General features: G+C 37.3%; 3 protein-coding genes across 5 annotated transcripts in view; 2 read left to right on the top strand and 1 right to left on the bottom strand.

Annotated features, from left to right (window-relative positions):
- Positions 1 to 17: 17 nt before the first annotated feature.
- Positions 18 to 4,409, top strand: LOC306855161 (something about silencing protein 10-like). The gene is made up of 16 exons (XM_079393626.1): positions 18 to 533; positions 833 to 920; positions 1,002 to 1,058; positions 1,149 to 1,205; positions 1,323 to 1,443; positions 1,625 to 1,693; positions 1,797 to 1,918; positions 2,015 to 2,167; positions 2,278 to 2,349; positions 2,491 to 2,531; positions 3,185 to 3,281; positions 3,373 to 3,489; positions 3,574 to 3,707; positions 3,790 to 3,844; positions 3,944 to 4,051; positions 4,151 to 4,409. The coding sequence occupies exons 1-16, from the start codon at positions 517 to 519 to the stop codon at positions 4,238 to 4,240; spliced, it is 1,398 nt and encodes a 465-aa protein (XP_079249752.1). The 5' UTR covers positions 18 to 516; the 3' UTR covers positions 4,241 to 4,409.
- Positions 2,635 to 8,528, bottom strand: LOC306855162 (phosphopantothenate--cysteine ligase-like; the record flags this gene model as incomplete). Of its 3 annotated transcripts, none has more annotated exons than XM_079393627.1 (5): positions 8,392 to 8,528; positions 7,425 to 7,966; positions 7,229 to 7,332; positions 6,395 to 6,692; positions 2,635 to 4,923 (listed from the first exon to the last, which is right to left on the bottom strand). In XM_079393627.1, exons 2-5 carry the CDS (start codon positions 7,957 to 7,959, stop codon positions 4,826 to 4,828), a joined length of 1,035 nt encoding a protein of 344 aa, XP_079249753.1. In that variant the 5' UTR covers positions 7,960 to 7,966; positions 8,392 to 8,528. The 3 variants fall into 3 exon arrangements, with proteins under 3 accessions (XP_079249753.1, XP_079249754.1, XP_079249755.1); XM_079393628.1 differs by having other exon boundaries at positions 8,436 to 8,519; XM_079393629.1 differs by lacking the exon at positions 2,635 to 4,923 and having other exon boundaries at positions 6,381 to 6,692; positions 8,392 to 8,519.
- A 1,299-nt stretch (positions 8,529 to 9,827) lies between these two features.
- LOC306855167 (forkhead box protein J3-like) overlaps positions 9,828 to 16,462 on the top strand; it is a 108,808-nt gene continuing 102,173 nt past the window's right edge. Inside the window, exon 1 of the mRNA XM_079393640.1 lies at positions 9,828 to 10,069. The gene's annotated coding sequence lies outside the window, so the exon portion shown is untranslated. The remainder of the gene's footprint in view (positions 10,070 to 16,462) is intronic.

A 16,462-nucleotide genomic window follows, 5' to 3' on the forward strand; every position in this document is an offset into this window, starting at 1 on the left:
CGCACGGTGTAGTGGGCGGGTCTACGGGTCTAGACGTCAAAAGAGCAGAGCTCTTCAGATAGATAGATAGATAGATAGATAGATAGATAGATAGAAGACTTAAGTTAGACTTAGTTCTAAGTTTTATTAATTATTTTATATTATTTTGCCTGTCAATGTTCGTGTGTGGGTGTTGATTATTTTGGCAATATTATATGTAAAACGACCATGTTAATAGATTACTTTGAAACTGAAAATAGACACGTATATAATATTAAGCGCTCACATTAAGGAATAACGCGAAGTATGTTCCGAAACAAAGAAATTGCTTGTGGAGACTTTTATTTTGACAGTGGAGGAAGTACTCAGTCACTGATAGTTTACTTCCTGTTGTAAACGCATGACGGAATTTTAAATGCACGCGGATAGGTGCTGGTCTGTTTTCACTCAGTTGCGTCTTGGTTAATGAGCTGTACACTATTTGTGAACTGCTCGAATACTTAGTTTAAATAGTAATTTTTGTAAACCGTTGACAGTATGGTCCGAGCAAGAAGGTATGTAACGTTAGTCTACTTAATTTTGTAATTCATTGCTGGTTTTCTGCAGTATCCTAACGTTATGATAACGGAGAGCAGATATATCAGTTTATGAAACATATTTTTAAAAGTCGATGATTAAATCAAGCAATTTATTGTATTTTGCAAAGTTGCATTTCACTAACATTTGTATAAAAAGACACGAGATTGCTATGTAGGCAGACATCTGCACTAAAAGTCAGTGCAAATATATATAACGTGAAGATTGAGATTTTACCATTACAGTGTAGTAATATTGCATTTCCCTCATTTCAAAGGATAGTGAAAAAGCCTAGAGCAAAGAAGCAGCAAGAATATGACAGTGATGATCCTGAAGCTTATGGGCATGAAGCCATTCCAGATAAGGTCTTTTTTTTTTTATTTTTATAAAACTTGGTTTGTATTATTGTCATTATCTGATTGTAAATAACTTTGTTTTCTCATCAGAAATTGCCTAAGTATGTGGAGGATAAAATAGATGAATTCCACAATGAAAAAATCTCAGTGAGTTCTGTTTTCCTCATGTTCTTTAAGCATGAACTGCCACAATACTATCCTATTACATAACATTCAAACTTTTGCTTTCATCTGTAGAAACTTTTGGCTCAAGGGATTCAAGACAACAGCGATCAAGAGGATGAAGATAAAGCTGTAAGCAAATAAAACAACTTTTAAAACTTTTTTTTTTTTTACGGATGGTAGTAGTTTGACATTTTCCGCTTTGTCTTGCGATCAGCAATAATAGTTTTTTTTTTTTTTTCTTTCTAGGAGGAGATCATGCCCCTGGCACTTTCTGATTCAGATGATGATGAGGAAGTGCAGGAAGAGGATAATGAAGAAGAGGAAGAGACAGACATGGAGAGTGACTTGGAAGGAAAGCAAGATGATGGTAATACTCTTTAAAGATTAGCCAAATGTAACACTGTTTATGCGTCTTTTAAAAATATATATATTTCAATGTTATTAAAGAAACATATTAATGAGAATATTCAAGTATTTTCTTCCACTTTAAAAGATGCTCAAACGTGTTTGAGGTATTGTCTCTGACACTTCCGTTTCTGTTCTTCCAGATCTCCCAAATGACATGGCTTGGGGAACTAAAAAGAAGATTTTCTATGATTCTGATTATATTATTAAAAGTAAGAATTTCTTCATTTTTATCGAAGCATGTGTAAGATATTATATTATCATTCAAATGTGTAATACACACATTCCAGCATGTTTGATTTTTGTATTTTGCAGAGGGCAAGTCTATTGAAGACATAGAGGCAGAGGACAAAGAAGAGGAAGAGGAGGCTAAAAAAATTCAAACGAGATTGGCAGCCAACCTAAGTGAGGAAGACTATGATCTAAACCTTCTTGAGGTGCTAAGTTTACTTCGCTTTCTGAAGCTATGAGTAGAGTTTGGGTGTTTGCATCATATTACTCAAAGTCCTTGTACCCTTCCTGTTGTCCTTTAGGAATTTGCAGCAGAGGCTGAAGCAGAGGAGGAGGTTGAAAAAGAGGAAAGGATTGTAAAGGATTTGAAGACCATGTCACAGAAGGAAAAGCTTAAACTGCTAAAGAAAGAATCACCAGAAGTGTTGGAACTTATTCAGGACTTCAAAGCAAAGGTAGAGATTTGCTGCAATGACATTTATGCTGCTTTTTGCATTGAAAGACTATAGGGGTATTCCCTTAATGCTGTTTTATTGATTAATTTGAGTGTTTATTGCATACTCAGCTTACAGAATTGAGGGATGAAGTTCAGCCTCTTGTGGAGATGGTCAAAGATGGAAGGATTCCTCCTGGAGAGGCTAGTCTACCTGATTATAGCTCTTAATACATGTTTTTAGACTGTTATTAAATTTTCATGTAATTAGACTTTAAAATGGAGTGTAATGTTGTTGTTTTTTCGTCATTTTATGTTTTGTTTTGTATCCTTTTCATCCTCTAGGGTGCAAAATACCTTATTACCAAACAGCAGCTTTATCTTAAGTAAGCCTTACCGACCACATTTTATATACTCGAATTCTGTGATTGCAGTATTTATATTATATAGTAGTTATAGTCATAGCTCAAACATACCAATAAACAGTTTGTGGTCAGAAAAGAAAAACCTTTATTTAGCAAGGAGGATACATTAAATTGATAAAAAAAAAATACAGGTAATACTTTTACATTGTTGCAAAAGATTTCTCTTTAAAATAAAGCTGTTCCTGAAAAAATGTATCAGAGTTCTACACAAATATTAAGCAGCACATCTGTTTTCATCATTGATCATTGTCAGAAATGTTTCTTGAGCAGCAAATCAACATTAGAATGATTTCTGAAGGATCATGTTACATTAAAGAGTAATCGCTGCTGACAATTCAGCTTGCCATCATATGAATATATTGCATTATAAAATGTATTAAAATATTTATTTTAAATTGTTTGATAATATTACTAGTTTACTATATTTTGATCAAATAAATGAGTAAAAGAGGCTTCTTTTAAAAACACTTAAAAATTTGACATACTCTGAACTTTTTAACAGTAGTGCATTTCTGTTTTTCACTATAAATATTCCTGGACTTGACCTGAATAGTAACACAAATTGTGAAATATTCCCTATTATCACTTCATGATGAACTTTCCCTTTTTTCCAGCTATTGCACAAACATTAGTTTTTACTTGGTTCTGAAAGCGAAACGAATTCCAGCACATAATCATCCTGTGATTGAGAGATTGCTGACCTACAGAAATGTAAGTACAAACAAATGTACCCTTTTTTCACAGGTAGCCATTTTAAAAAATCATAAGCTTTCAAAACTTGATCTCATTATCACTTTCACAGCTGATAAATGAACTAGGAGCAGTAGATGCTAGACTGGCTCCTCAACTGCGTCAGCTTCTCTCTGGAGAACAGCAAGACAGAACTTTAAAGAAATCAGCAAGCAGCAAACATATCAAAGTAATTACTAGTAATTCCATTTTAATTTATGCAAGTTATAGCATTGGCTCCATTTTTGCTAAGTCTGACATGTCTTTATTTTAGGTTTCTGAAAAGGCTAGGCTGGAAGAAGCAGAGGAGTCAGAATCAGATGAGGAAGCAAATCTGCGCTTTTATAACGCCATGGCAGAGAGACAGAAACTCAAGAGGAAGAAGAATGAAATGCAGAACGAGGACAGGTGAGAGAGGTCCATTTACAACATTCAGTTTGTCATAAATAATGCTTACAATAGAACTTACTGTCACTGATTGCATTTCAAGTTTGGTGGAGGAGGAAAAGATGGAGGGAGATGCTAAAAGAGGGATCACCTATCAGGTGAGGTGTTGTGGCTAAATTATGCATGCGCAACTTGTACCCACTTTTCAAACAATATTAGGGACAGTGTTATCCTAATCACGTATGTTTTGTGAAAAGATGTCCAAGAACAAAGGGCTCACACCCAAGAGGAAGAAGATTGATCGGAATCCCAGAGTCAAACACCGAGAGAAGTTCAGACGTGCCCAGGTTCGTCGGAAGGGTCAGGTAAGTGTCATAGGATTCATTTCTTTAATTCACTTTTGTTTGTGAAATATAAGGTATCACAAGCCTAAATGGACACTGAGCTCAGATTATTTGTGTCAGGTTCGTGAGGTGCGGCGTGAGGAGACGAGATACAGTGGAGAATGGTCTGGTATTCGTGCCGGAGTTAAGAGGAGCGTCAAACTCAAGTGATAAATCTACAGAAGATACTCATCCAAGCTCGAATGTGAAATTAAAATGGACTTTTCTGGTGTTTCGGCATTGTTTATACTTTGTATCACAGATATGAACAGATGGATTTGACATTTTTAATGCAACTGCTCAAACAGCAAATGAAATAAAACCAAGTTCTGATCACAGTAAAATGCTAAATTATTTTTGGTGATACATGTGCAGAAAGAGTTTTTTTTTATACATTTAACATGCATCCTATATTATTTAAAATTTACTTCACATCAGCTGTTAAAGCGTGTGATTTAAAAGCTTGGTTTTTTTTTTGCAGATGGAGTTTTAAAAGTACTGAGCAAAGGCAAGATTAGGATAATAGTTACTGAAGCATATATTATCTTGTTTTTAAACTATGATTAAAGGCCAAAGAAAGTAGATAAAATAAAATGTATGCTAATCTCATTGTACAGAGGAAATCAATATTAAGGAACTTTTTTATTTTTATTAGTTTTTTTTTCTGAACTTACAGATATCAATTTTCGAACAACACAAACAAGTCAATTTTTCAGGATCTCTTTCTCTATTCAGATTTGAACCATAGTTATTACACTACAACAAAAACTGATCCCAGATCTGCCTTGAACCTACAGTGCATGCTACAAAATCGCAGCAAGTTTTTTCATACTTATTGAGACATAAATTTAGGGCTGCAACAACTAATCGATAAAATCGATTATTATCGATTATGAAAATCATCGACAACGATTCTCATTATCGATTAATCGGGTCTGCCCACAGTGCACGTCCAACTTCAGCTGGTTAGTCAAATTACGGCACTGAATAATGCATTTCTATGGACAAAATGCATCTAAAAATAGTGGAGGAAACAGAATGAGATTCTGCCGGAGAAGCACGTGATCCAAGCTGCCCAAAACATGATAATTCTTTATTTTAAGCTTTAAGTTAATGCATAAGAGTAATGGCTTGCCCTGTCAGGCGCTTTGACAGATGCGTGTGCGTCCTCAGCGCAAAAACGTTCAGTTTACGGTCATATCCTTATCTATAAATGCCACAAATTCACGCGAGCATTTCCATTTTTGCATAAAGGTCCGTCCTGACAAGTCTGTGTTAAGTTTAAAATACCGAATGAGCGCCGGCGCGGCGGGCGCGCGCACGCGCGTCAGACGGACAGAACACAGTAGAGAGGGAGACAATTAATAGGCTTTTCAGCGCAAACATATCCATTGTGCTGAATTATCTGATGTTGAAAGTTAATTTAAGGTTTAAAAGTCAACATGCAGTGCGAATATTTTATGAGAGTAGGAACTTTAAAGGGATAACAGCGTGTAATTGTTTGTCTGAATATAAACATGAGACGCTCCATAACGGCCTTTTACAGGATAAAGAAATGACGAGGTGACTGTGATCAAAGTAGTTCCTGCAGAACATTACTCTTACCTGTTGGTTAACACTGAGTTTGTGTTTTTATTCGTCTTTATTATTATCTTTATTATTTTAATTTTTAATAGAGGTTTAAACTATATTCAATTTTTACAATGCTTAACAAATTTATGTAAGTTTTTTAACAATGTTTATGTAAGGTTTGTGCCACTGCTGCTCTAAAGTAACAGTATTGGTGATAACCAAAATCATTTTTCGGCTTTCTGTACTGGTTAGTACTCCAATATGTGTAAGCTCTTTAGTAACAGTATTAGGCTATTTTTAATGCTATAATATCATTATTGCTGTTATCTATGAAAGAAAACCAGAGCACTTATTTTTTTTTGTATTTTTTATTTGAGTATTTTGTTTTCGCGATACCAAATTGCAGTCAAAAAGTACATAAACAATACCAGCAAGAATGCAAGCTGTTATGAGGACATTTTTTATTATTATGTCCAATAAATGACAGTAACATTTTTAAATTTAAACAAATTTTTGAAAAATTTCTAAAATATGTTTTCTCTTTATTATGATAAGTGGTCTAATAAATTAAGCACTGTATGTTTTCATAGCATTCAGTTGTCACGTTTGTTTGAAGGACATTGGGCAGAATGTGGAATAGTGTTTTTTTTGGTCAATATTTTTTTAATCCGATTAATCGATTAATCGAAAGAATAATCGGCCAACTAATCGATTATCAAAATAATCGTTAGTTGCAGCCCTACATAAATTTACTGTGTGCTTCAGTCAGATTACTGACAATCCTGTCCTCAATCTCTACCTCTTTCTGCACTTCCTCATCTGTGAGGACCAGCTCTTGTTGTGTGTCCTTGGTGACAACAACCACATAACCACGGCGTGTGTCAAGAACATTCGCAACCACTGCCTGGTGGTTGTATGTTTCTAAGGCACGCCGTGCTCGCTCCAAAAGGATGGAGGGGTCCGTTTCCAACTTGAAAGAGATGACAAATGCCTTTGGTGCCCAGTCCTTCACCAATGGGGACAGCATCTTGGGAACCATCTTCATACATATCTAAATAATATTCAACAAGCAGATTAATTACTTTTTATATGAGGTTTGGAGCCTAGATTAACTAAATGTAATGTAGCACAGGGGTTTTTAAAGTGGGACCCGTGGACCCTCAGGGGACTGCTAGGGGGTCCATGGAAAAGATGGAATAAATAAAAATTTAATAAATAGATTAAATTGTGAACTACTTTAATAAAACTGATTAATATAAATAAATCTAATAAAATGTAATAAATTACATAATTAAATCAAGAAAATACACTATAATACATCAAACAGCACAGTACTAAAATGACTAGAAAAACATTACTGTTACATAATTAAAAACTAAATATTTTCCAAATAATAAAATTCATAATATTCTTTTTTTCACATAAATTTCATCTTTATCCATGAAAATATATAGCAGCTTTTTAAATTTTGAAATGGGGTCCCTTGCATGAGGATGATCATATTTGAAGAGGGTTTATGGAAATCTAAAAGATTGTAAACCCCTGGCCTAGCAGACTGAATTAATATTTGTATTTATTATACAACACCTGAAGTGGCCCATTAGAAGACTGAATTTTGTGTTCTGGCATTTCATATGCTGGGATGTAGAAATCTGAAACAGCAGCAGCCAAATAAAACATAGCCTTAGACCCTAGGAGGGAAAAACAGAAATTAATAGTAGTAACTAGTAATTCCACTACAAACATATTCAGCCCCAAATAATCAATAAGTGGGTTTGCTCACCTATGGAGCTTAATGCTTGAGCTGCTGCCTTGAGTAGATGGAGATACTCTGACAGGGTGTTGAATTCCACCGGCAGCAGTAATCCTGCAGCTTTCACTGCCTGATAGCGCTTTAGAACCTTTGCAATGTTTGGAAGTGTGTTCTGATCCACCAGGATCTGACCAGCGTCCTCCTTACCAGTCTCTAATTGTAAGCTATCCAGTAAATTGACCCCTGTGTACAGACGAGTGTATGGGTAGAGAGAACGATGCCTGTGCAGAAAGACCACCGCATAGCCAGAGTCCAGAAAATACTCGGCAGAGGAGGCCCCTCGCCGACCACTGCTGAAGTTGTCCAAGAACCGTACTGTTCGGGATTCCAGAGGAACTTTGGTTCCTCCTGAGGTGATGAGGACTACTCTGCGCCCGACCGATCCGTGATGTTCGGCAAATTCTGCCATGAGTTTCTTGACCTCCTCCACATGAGAGGGGACCGCAAACTCTTCAGACAGTCCTTCATCCACTGCCTTTGAGGCTGAGGGGTCACAGTGGGCCATTATAAACCTAAAATAAATAGGGTTTAGTTAATAAAGTGTTCTCACCATGCATGTGTTCATGAATGACGATTTGGTATTAAAAATAAGCTACAGAGGATGATAGATTCTGGATTCTGAGTCCAGACCGTAGAATAATATGACATTATATGCTGTATAATTGTCCCTGAGCAATATACCGTTGGTCAACTATGAAGGTCAGATGAATAGTTGACCAAGTTCTTGCACTAATGTCAAATTAAGTGTGAGAAAGAGTACCATAATTATCATGACTTTTGCAAGACGAAAACGAATGTATTTTCACTCAACATGCGTAGTACACAAATCACATGTTGCTCCCTAAAACAAAACATTCTCTCTGTCAGTGTACGTTTCTCTTATTATCGCGCTGATATGAATAAATAAACATAATAACAATAATAAACAAATGTTTACCTGTTTGCTAACTCACAAATAATACGCGCAAGAATATAATTCACCTGCGAATGACCCTAATACACTTCGACCTAGTGTGAGACAGATCAGCAAGAGCAGTTCCTACATCTTATTATGGTTGAGTGTGCGCATGCGCCGCTTCGGAAGACGTGATTGGCTCTTTCAGAGGGCTACTATAAAAATTCCAAAATAAAGGTTTTCAGATGACTGTTTCAGATATTCTCTCCTAATGGCAAACATGGACCACAGACAGTGGTATGATAGACAAAAGAATAGAGATAAAAGAAGAGCATAATACGTAATTTATTGAATATTTTTAATTTACTGTGGTCAATAAACAGTGGTATAGTTATCCATCCAACATGTAAAATACATTTCTAATGTAGACGTTGAAGGAAGAACGAACTGCACAATATTTGTATAACATCATGTAATCCACGGTCGGTTCACAGGGGGCAGCATTGTTTAAGCAATACAAAATTACAAATATTTGACAGCTTAAAAGCTGCAAATAATTTTGCAAACATTTAGGACTGGGGTCATAATAACTTCGCATTATAAATGTGATATTTACACATCCTACAAATAAATACTCTTTATTTTAAGATTCAAAACTAAAATAAAATTCAAATAAGAATTAAATAATAATACAATATTAGACATAAGGAAGTTATTTGAAACCAGAAACACGCGTTGTACCACAAAAGTAAAACAAATGAGGAATATTTTTCTTCCTCCAGACAAACGGTTCACAACGGGGAAACGTCTTTCTTGAAATTATTATTATTATTATTATTTTAAACCTTCATTATTTTATTATTAAATAATTTTGGGGTGCTGTCCACATCTTTTTATTAGGAAAAATAATATTAGTAGGCCTGTATAGATATCAGTACCCATTTACCAAAGCGATAGCGTTTCTTAATAATCTATTAGGAATTTAATATTTAAAATACTAATTAATATTACAAATACCGAAGATACTTGACGAAATCATCCTCTGTGCTAACTCAACGTCCATGAATTGACGGATTTATAACCAGATAAATTCTAATAAGCGCATAAAATTATCTTCATTTTATTATTAAATTTTAAAATAAAAATGTTGGGAGTTATCTACACCTTCCGAAAATTTATATTCAGACATACTGTTACACTTTCGATAGAGGCTTAATGATCAGAGCTGTTAGCAATTTATTAGCAATAATAAAGTTTCTTTGGAATCGACTAGTGCATTTCACATTCGATATTGTTTTTATTGTATGGTATGGTTGTACTTGTGATAAGAGTAAATGTGAAAAGCTATTGCTAATAATTGTCGTGATAATATTCGTGTACACTAAAGGCACTACTTTCCGGCTGCAAAGCCTGTCGCAGCTTGGTACTGTGGGCCGTTCTCCGGCTAATGTCCAAAAGTAGTTCCGGATTTTTGATCCGCGCAGTCCCCGGATGTTAGCTACTCAGAGAGAAAGACGAACGAGCGAGAGAGAGGCGGAGAAGCTAGGAGACGCCACGGACAAACCGGTAAAGGGATTGCGGGTCTCAAACCCACGATAAACACAGAGCGCTAAGGCTCGTTTCGAGGAGAGAGAAGGAGCTGTGATCGAAAAAAGGAAGTGGAGGAGACGGCTAACTTTGACAGACCTGCACTGGCCTCCAGTAGCGGACGCGAGCCCGGGTGAGTGCGGGTGAACGTTAAGGTTACGAGCTCGCGATATGGAGCTCGCGAAGTTGAAGGGCCCGCGAAAAATGGACGACTTTAGCTGTTAGTTGTGTGCTGCTGAAGTTCTGAGCAGAGCGGGAGGACAGACGTTCAGGCCTCAAGTGGTATGCCGCTGCCGCCGTCGGTCGGGGGCAGGTGGGGACACTGCAAGCTCCTCTGTCACAGCAGAACAAGTTTAGTTAGCATGCTGCTAGCCGCCAATACGGTTTTTGTCAGACAGGTAGCGAGAGTGAGCTGCTAATTAGCCGCCAGCTTTACTTTAGCTCGCCTGCTATTTATGCACGTATCTGACAGACAAAAAATATTTGTGACTGAAACTCGGTCAGTAAGCCGAGCTGGAAGCGAGCTCTTCGACCGGGAACTGCCAAACGAGCAACTTTTGGTGCTGTCAACTAACAGTAGTTGGAGGTGGAGGCCGTATCTATTAATATTTTGGAAACAGACGCGCGGCAGCTGCGTGTCATTTTAAATACGAATCCTGGCCAATTTGTGGGGCCGTTAATATGCATACGAGCTCGGTTTTTGTGCGAACAAGAGATGTAAGATTGTTAATGAAGCGTTATTGAAATGTTTAGTTTGACTTTATGAAGTTGTGCATGAGTTATTGCCTTTCTGTCAGCATATGCGACAGGTGATAAGAGACACAGCAAGTCTCTACTGTTCTGATCTTGCATGTAATTTATGTGGCTTATTTGCAAGATTTTATACACATCATATATAGACTGTCACATCTAGTCAATGCAAGACTAGTCCCCCGTCTAGTCAGCTGCTGGAATGTTACCCGCTGTCTGTCAGGTATTTGGATTTTCCCCTTTAGTTACTGCAAGAACAGACCTTTACTGTCATGTTGTGCTTTGGGTTGAATTAGATTTCTTGTTGCTTATACCGCGATGCCTAACGTTTATAATTTATATGGAGCCATCATAATTGGACATTAAGGCAAGACACCACAGGTTAATATAGTAACAAATAGATGTCACTGTACTTCCTCATTTGATTTATCACAGTACATTGACAATTGTTTGCGTTCCAGATTTTTGTTCGAAATGGTATGTTTCAATATGTAAATGAGGCGTTAAATAATTAAATATGCACTAATTTGCAGAAAAATCCATGTTCAGAATTCTTGTCTTATTTTGATGGCATATTAGAGTTAAAAGTTACAGAGGGGAGATATAGGCAGTCAGGTAAGTGATATATGAACAAGCCACTCTGTAAAGAATATATATACATACACATACATGCATGCATGCATACATACATACATGCATATACAGGACTTCTTATATACATATACTTCTTAAGTGAAGGTTTCTGGCTCAGTGCAGGAAAAAAGTCATCCTGCGAGAACAGCCTTTAAACATATGTAATTGAAGTCTGCAGATGCAAATAGATCAAATAAATATCTAAATGTAAATTTGGATGTTTTTTTTTCTACTAGTCTGAAAAAAGACACATTAGAAGCAAAATAGACCAATAATCTCAAAATTGACCAGTGCATGAAAACAATGGTTTTTCCTGTAGTGTCTTGCCTTAAGTTGACAATGACAGCTTATTTTTGCATGCGTGTTACAATTTGTATTGGCCTGATGAGGATTAACCGACAGCATTCTATTAGTTATAATTGTATTTTCTTCTCCTCCTCCTTCACTTAAAGAGTAGAGTACGAATGGAGAGACTGTTGAATTATGTACCAGCATGCTTAAAATACTAAATTATGGACACATGCGAACTACCCGGGACATATTTTCCCCACCCAGTCAGTGTAGCAGTACAATAGTGTGAAAGATTCACGTTAGCACCAGAGTTGTTTGTCTTTGGGTTGTCAGCTCACAGAAAGCAGAAAATGATTGAACTATCAGTTGCCTGTCAGAACACGCCTGGTGGTTCTTGTGCTGAAACCACTGCGTTTTAGTATTTACAATTATTGCATCAAGAATATTGTTACACTTGTACAAAAAGTGTTTTGAGTCATTAATGTTATGCAGTACATTTTGATCTCTGTAATGTTTTGTACTTTTGTATTGATATAAAATGGTTAAAAGCTATAGCAGACCTTTTATGTGTATGTATATATACATAAATAATTTATCAGATTTGATCATGTGATGCCATACAACATAACAGAAATCATTGCTGCTGCTTGCTCGTGTTTTTGCAGTTGTTTTCCCACCAAAAATGTCATATCCTGGAAGATGATGTCTTTAGGGACATAGCATTTGTCAGTTAAATGTATATTATGATACATTACATACATATTAGAAATGACTAACAGCATGAAAAGTGATATTAAGAATACTGGGGAAAAAATGAAATGATTACCAGGTAATACATATTTTGTTTGAAACATTTTGATTAGATTAAAAAAAAAAAAACTTAAATATCAGTCAGTTTAAAATGAATATGTTTATAAATTTTTTTTTCACATTTTTAATATATTGTAATATATTTTTCTATAAGATGAGGGCATGAAATTGTACAGCACATGAATGATTCATTATTTGTTGTTTCATTGTTAATATTCTCTTAATCTGATTGCATGTACTATAACCTTTTGGGCCTAATATCACAGTGAAGCTAACTGAGATGAAAAGAAAGAAAGAGCATGAAAGAAGTTTTTGATACTTTGCTTTTAAATGCTGTCTTAAGAAAGGTATTACGACTTAAGTGTCCTTTATCTTTCATCTTGTTCTGTATGTTGTTCATTAGTGTTTTGCTAAATGGGCTGGAATGGGAGTTCTTAAAGAACACAAGCATGGCATCTGTTGTAGTGTACCATAACTGTTCCCATGCCAGGATCTGACGAGGCCTCCGCTGCAGTATTGCATACAGACTCTTCTCCGTCTTGCCCTCAGGCCTCAGTGGGCATCCTGCCGCTATGTCTAAACTCACCTGGAAACTGCTGGCTTTATGCATTCCACCTACTTTATCGTCGCTAAACGACGCCATAGGCTACACGCCAAATGGGGCATTTGTATGGTGCTTTAGATCTTTGGTAACTGTGTTGTTAATTTTTTATATACGTTTATGAGCTGTCTTTACCCGTTGCACTGTTTTCTGAGGTATTAGCGTTTTTTTTTTTTTTTTTTTCGCTCTGCTGAATTGGTTGATGAGATTTGTCCCACATTTAGAAAAGTTAAGCCTTTCTCCAGCTGTGCAGCACAAACATCTGTTCTCTTACATTTGTGCTGTGTGAAACCAGTGTATCATTTTCTCTCTTTTTCTGTCTGGTTGCAACAAGTGGTTTGCTTCCCATTTTCGCCATTAGATTTTGACAACCAGACAGATTTTAGTTTGTGATGTTGAAAAGCACTTTTATGACATTGAATTAGCAGCAAGGCGTGTGTAGATTGAGCAGTCTGACGTGAGCAAAGAAGAGACAGCCCCTCACCTTGCGCATACCAATAGCTCATTTGGAATTCAGTGGTGGCCCTTTGCCCAGCCCTGTCTCACTGAGAGGCTTTTAATTTTTCCCCCTTGTTGAAGCGATTATTCAAATGGCTGTCTGTGAGATGAAGTTATCAGACCCCTGTTGGTAAATGGGGTCCAGGCAAGCTAAATGCATGGCTTGCCCAGCTCAGAAACTGCCCATCAGGTCACCTCCCCACACCACACCACAGGCTCCCCTCTTCCTTCTAGCAATGACATTAAATATCTGGATAAAAATGCCTATTAATTGTTACTTTTTGTATCATGTATTATAACCCTCAGTGGCTGTCAATACTGCATGTTGGTGCTTTCAAAGCATAGAAATTACCCAAAGCAAAGCACTCTTGCAATGCTAGTGTTAAAATAATTAGTGTTTATTAGTTAAACGCAGAATCATTTACATTCTGGTAGGCAGTGTTAATTCAGACAAGCTGCCACCATTAATATTATAGTCCTTTCATAGAATATTATCCTTTCATTTTGTAGCAGGGATGTGATAGAACATATTTTCATAATGGACTAGTCTGAGGTTGAAAGTCTAGTTAACGTTTTGATTTCTCAATTTTAGTTGATTTTCATTTTTTATGAACATCGATTTTGTGAATCCCAAGATTGAGCTTTTAGTCTGTTTCCTGTTGTGTAAATAAAGCTTCACTAAACGCCTCTCCTCTAATAATTGCTGTCAAATTCTGTCAATATTATCACTGTAAATGATGAATTAACAGACCAAGCCTATCAAAGAGGGTGTTACTATGAGGTCCTTTAGCCTGAAAGGAAAACACGTGCTCAGGATGCTAAAATGCTCACTTTGAAGTTTCATAACTTAATTGAGAATAGCATCTGCTTTTGTCACCTTTAAATATACCAACAGTGTTTCACTTGTCAGTTGTACTAATTGATCTGTTATTAGACAACTAGACAACCATTTTGGCCTATGCCTGTTTTGTATTGTCCATTTCAGGCTGTTGCAATAACAGCTTGCATGCCGAGGCGCTTGTTATGCCAAAAACAAGTGAAGTGACATACTGCCAAGTATGGTGACCCATACTCGGAATTTGTGCTCTGCATTTAACCCATCCAACGTGCACACACACAGCAGTGAACACACACACACCGTGAACACGCACCCAGAGCAGTGGGCAGCCATTTATGCTGCGGCGCCCGGGGAGCAGTTGGGGGTTCGGTGCCTTGCTCAAGGGCACCTCAGTCGTGGTATTGAGGGTGAAGAGAGCGCTGTACATTCACTCCCCCCACCTACAATCCCTGCCGGCCCGAGACTCGAACCCGCAACCTTTGGATTACGAGTCCGACTCTCTAACCATTAGGCCACAACTTCCCCAAACCAACCAATATGAAGCCTTGCTGTGCAAGTGGTGAAAGTCAATAAGTAGCTCGGTCTTCATTTGCAAGGCCGTTCATCACTAGAATGCAGATGAGCTATGAAGCCATTCATCTCTGATTCCAATTTGAATCTTGTTTGCAGTCATATTGTGTGAGCCCACTTTTTCATGTTCAAAAAGTCTCTTTATGTGAAAGATCAGTGGGGGATAATTGCACTTAAGTGAACCTCATTTAGAACTGACCAGAGCAATTACAGTAACTGTGGTTCCAGGCATTTTTGGGCCACTGGTTGCTAGTTTTGCAGTTTCAAGGCTATGATCAGATTGAAAATGGTTTGACTATTAATAGCAGAACAATTTAACAAATTCATTCGCATGAATGACAATTAAAATATTTTAACGCTTACAAAAAAAATGAGCCTTTCACAAGGTGTTGCGAGGTGAGCTGGAGCCAACACAGTTTCTTCAGGCGAAACCCCCGGAGCTTTTGGGAGCTGTTTTATTATTAATGTTATTCAGGAGCCAAATTTCGAGTTTTGCTCAGCTGGGTGCTTTAATCTATTTTTGCTGTAAATTAATGAATTTTTAAAGAGCCCCTCACTAGATATGGGAATGCTGCACTGGTTCAGAGTTTTTCAAACAACCCAAACCCCCTCACCCCTGGGAAGAGGAGCGCAGATCTACCGAAGCACTACACTTTCATTTTTTATTAATGCTGAAATACACTGCCAGAGCTCTACCAGTCTCTCCATGTGCAGAAAACTTTGTTACATGTTGGTCTGTGCTGTGCTGCACTGGCTGATCCAACAGTAGTTGGAACTTCAGATATTCAGTGCAGTGGACAGATTGTGTCATCCACCCCCATTACCTGGCTGGAGACCCATTCTACCTTCCAGATCAAGTTTTTCACGAGTGCAAACGTGACCTTGGATGCCTTTTTGCCCTCATGCATTGGTTGGACTTACATCTTTCCCCATCTACTGTAGCGTTTTGTGGCTTCAGCAGGTTGCATGCAGTCAGTCACTTTCATTAACCATGCAGCATTACCTATTTGACTACACATGCCCTCTGTTCATCACCAAAGCCACTCCAATGAACTTTGTGGGGATATACCTTGGTGTACGTTCATTTTTCATTATGACTGCACAAAAATTTCTTGCTGCATTGCCTGTTTGTCCTTGGTAAAAAAAGGCTGGTCTGCAAGGGTGCGTCACAGTGGAATTGGAGGACTTTGTGTGTCTTGTGTCTCTTAAAACAGTAGAGCAGCACAGTATATTTCGCTTTGTGCCTGCTGCAGGTAACGGAGACTCTCTTGTTCAGCAGAGATGTGGACGCTGTGAGCAGGGTAAGGATTTTACCTAGATTACGCAGCCTAAGTAATCATAATCAAGCTCGGATAATGCCATTTAATAACCATTTTAATTACTTCAGCTTACTGCACATTCAGCTGTAGTTACAAATGCACTTCTGGAGAAGCCCTAATAACTTGCTAAAGATGGACAATTAACCATGCTCCGTGCTCTGAGAGCAATTTTTGCCCAGTTCCCTCCATGTTTTGGTTCATTTCTCCCATATGAGT

Source organism: Barbus barbus (genome assembly GCF_936440315.1).
Source record: "Barbus barbus genome assembly, chromosome: 35".
Classification (NCBI taxonomy): Eukaryota; Metazoa; Chordata; class Actinopteri; order Cypriniformes; family Cyprinidae; genus Barbus; species Barbus barbus.

Excerpts from the sequence above, each read along its gene's own strand:
- LOC306855161 (XM_079393626.1), top strand. Across the intron at positions 1,444-1,624 it reads GGAAGGAAAGCAAGATGATG|ATCTCCCAAATGACATGGCT; the intron begins GTAATACTCTTT and ends CTGTTCTTCCAG. Across the intron at positions 3,845-3,943 it reads AAAGAGGGATCACCTATCAG|ATGTCCAAGAACAAAGGGCT; the intron begins GTGAGGTGTTGT and ends TTTTGTGAAAAG.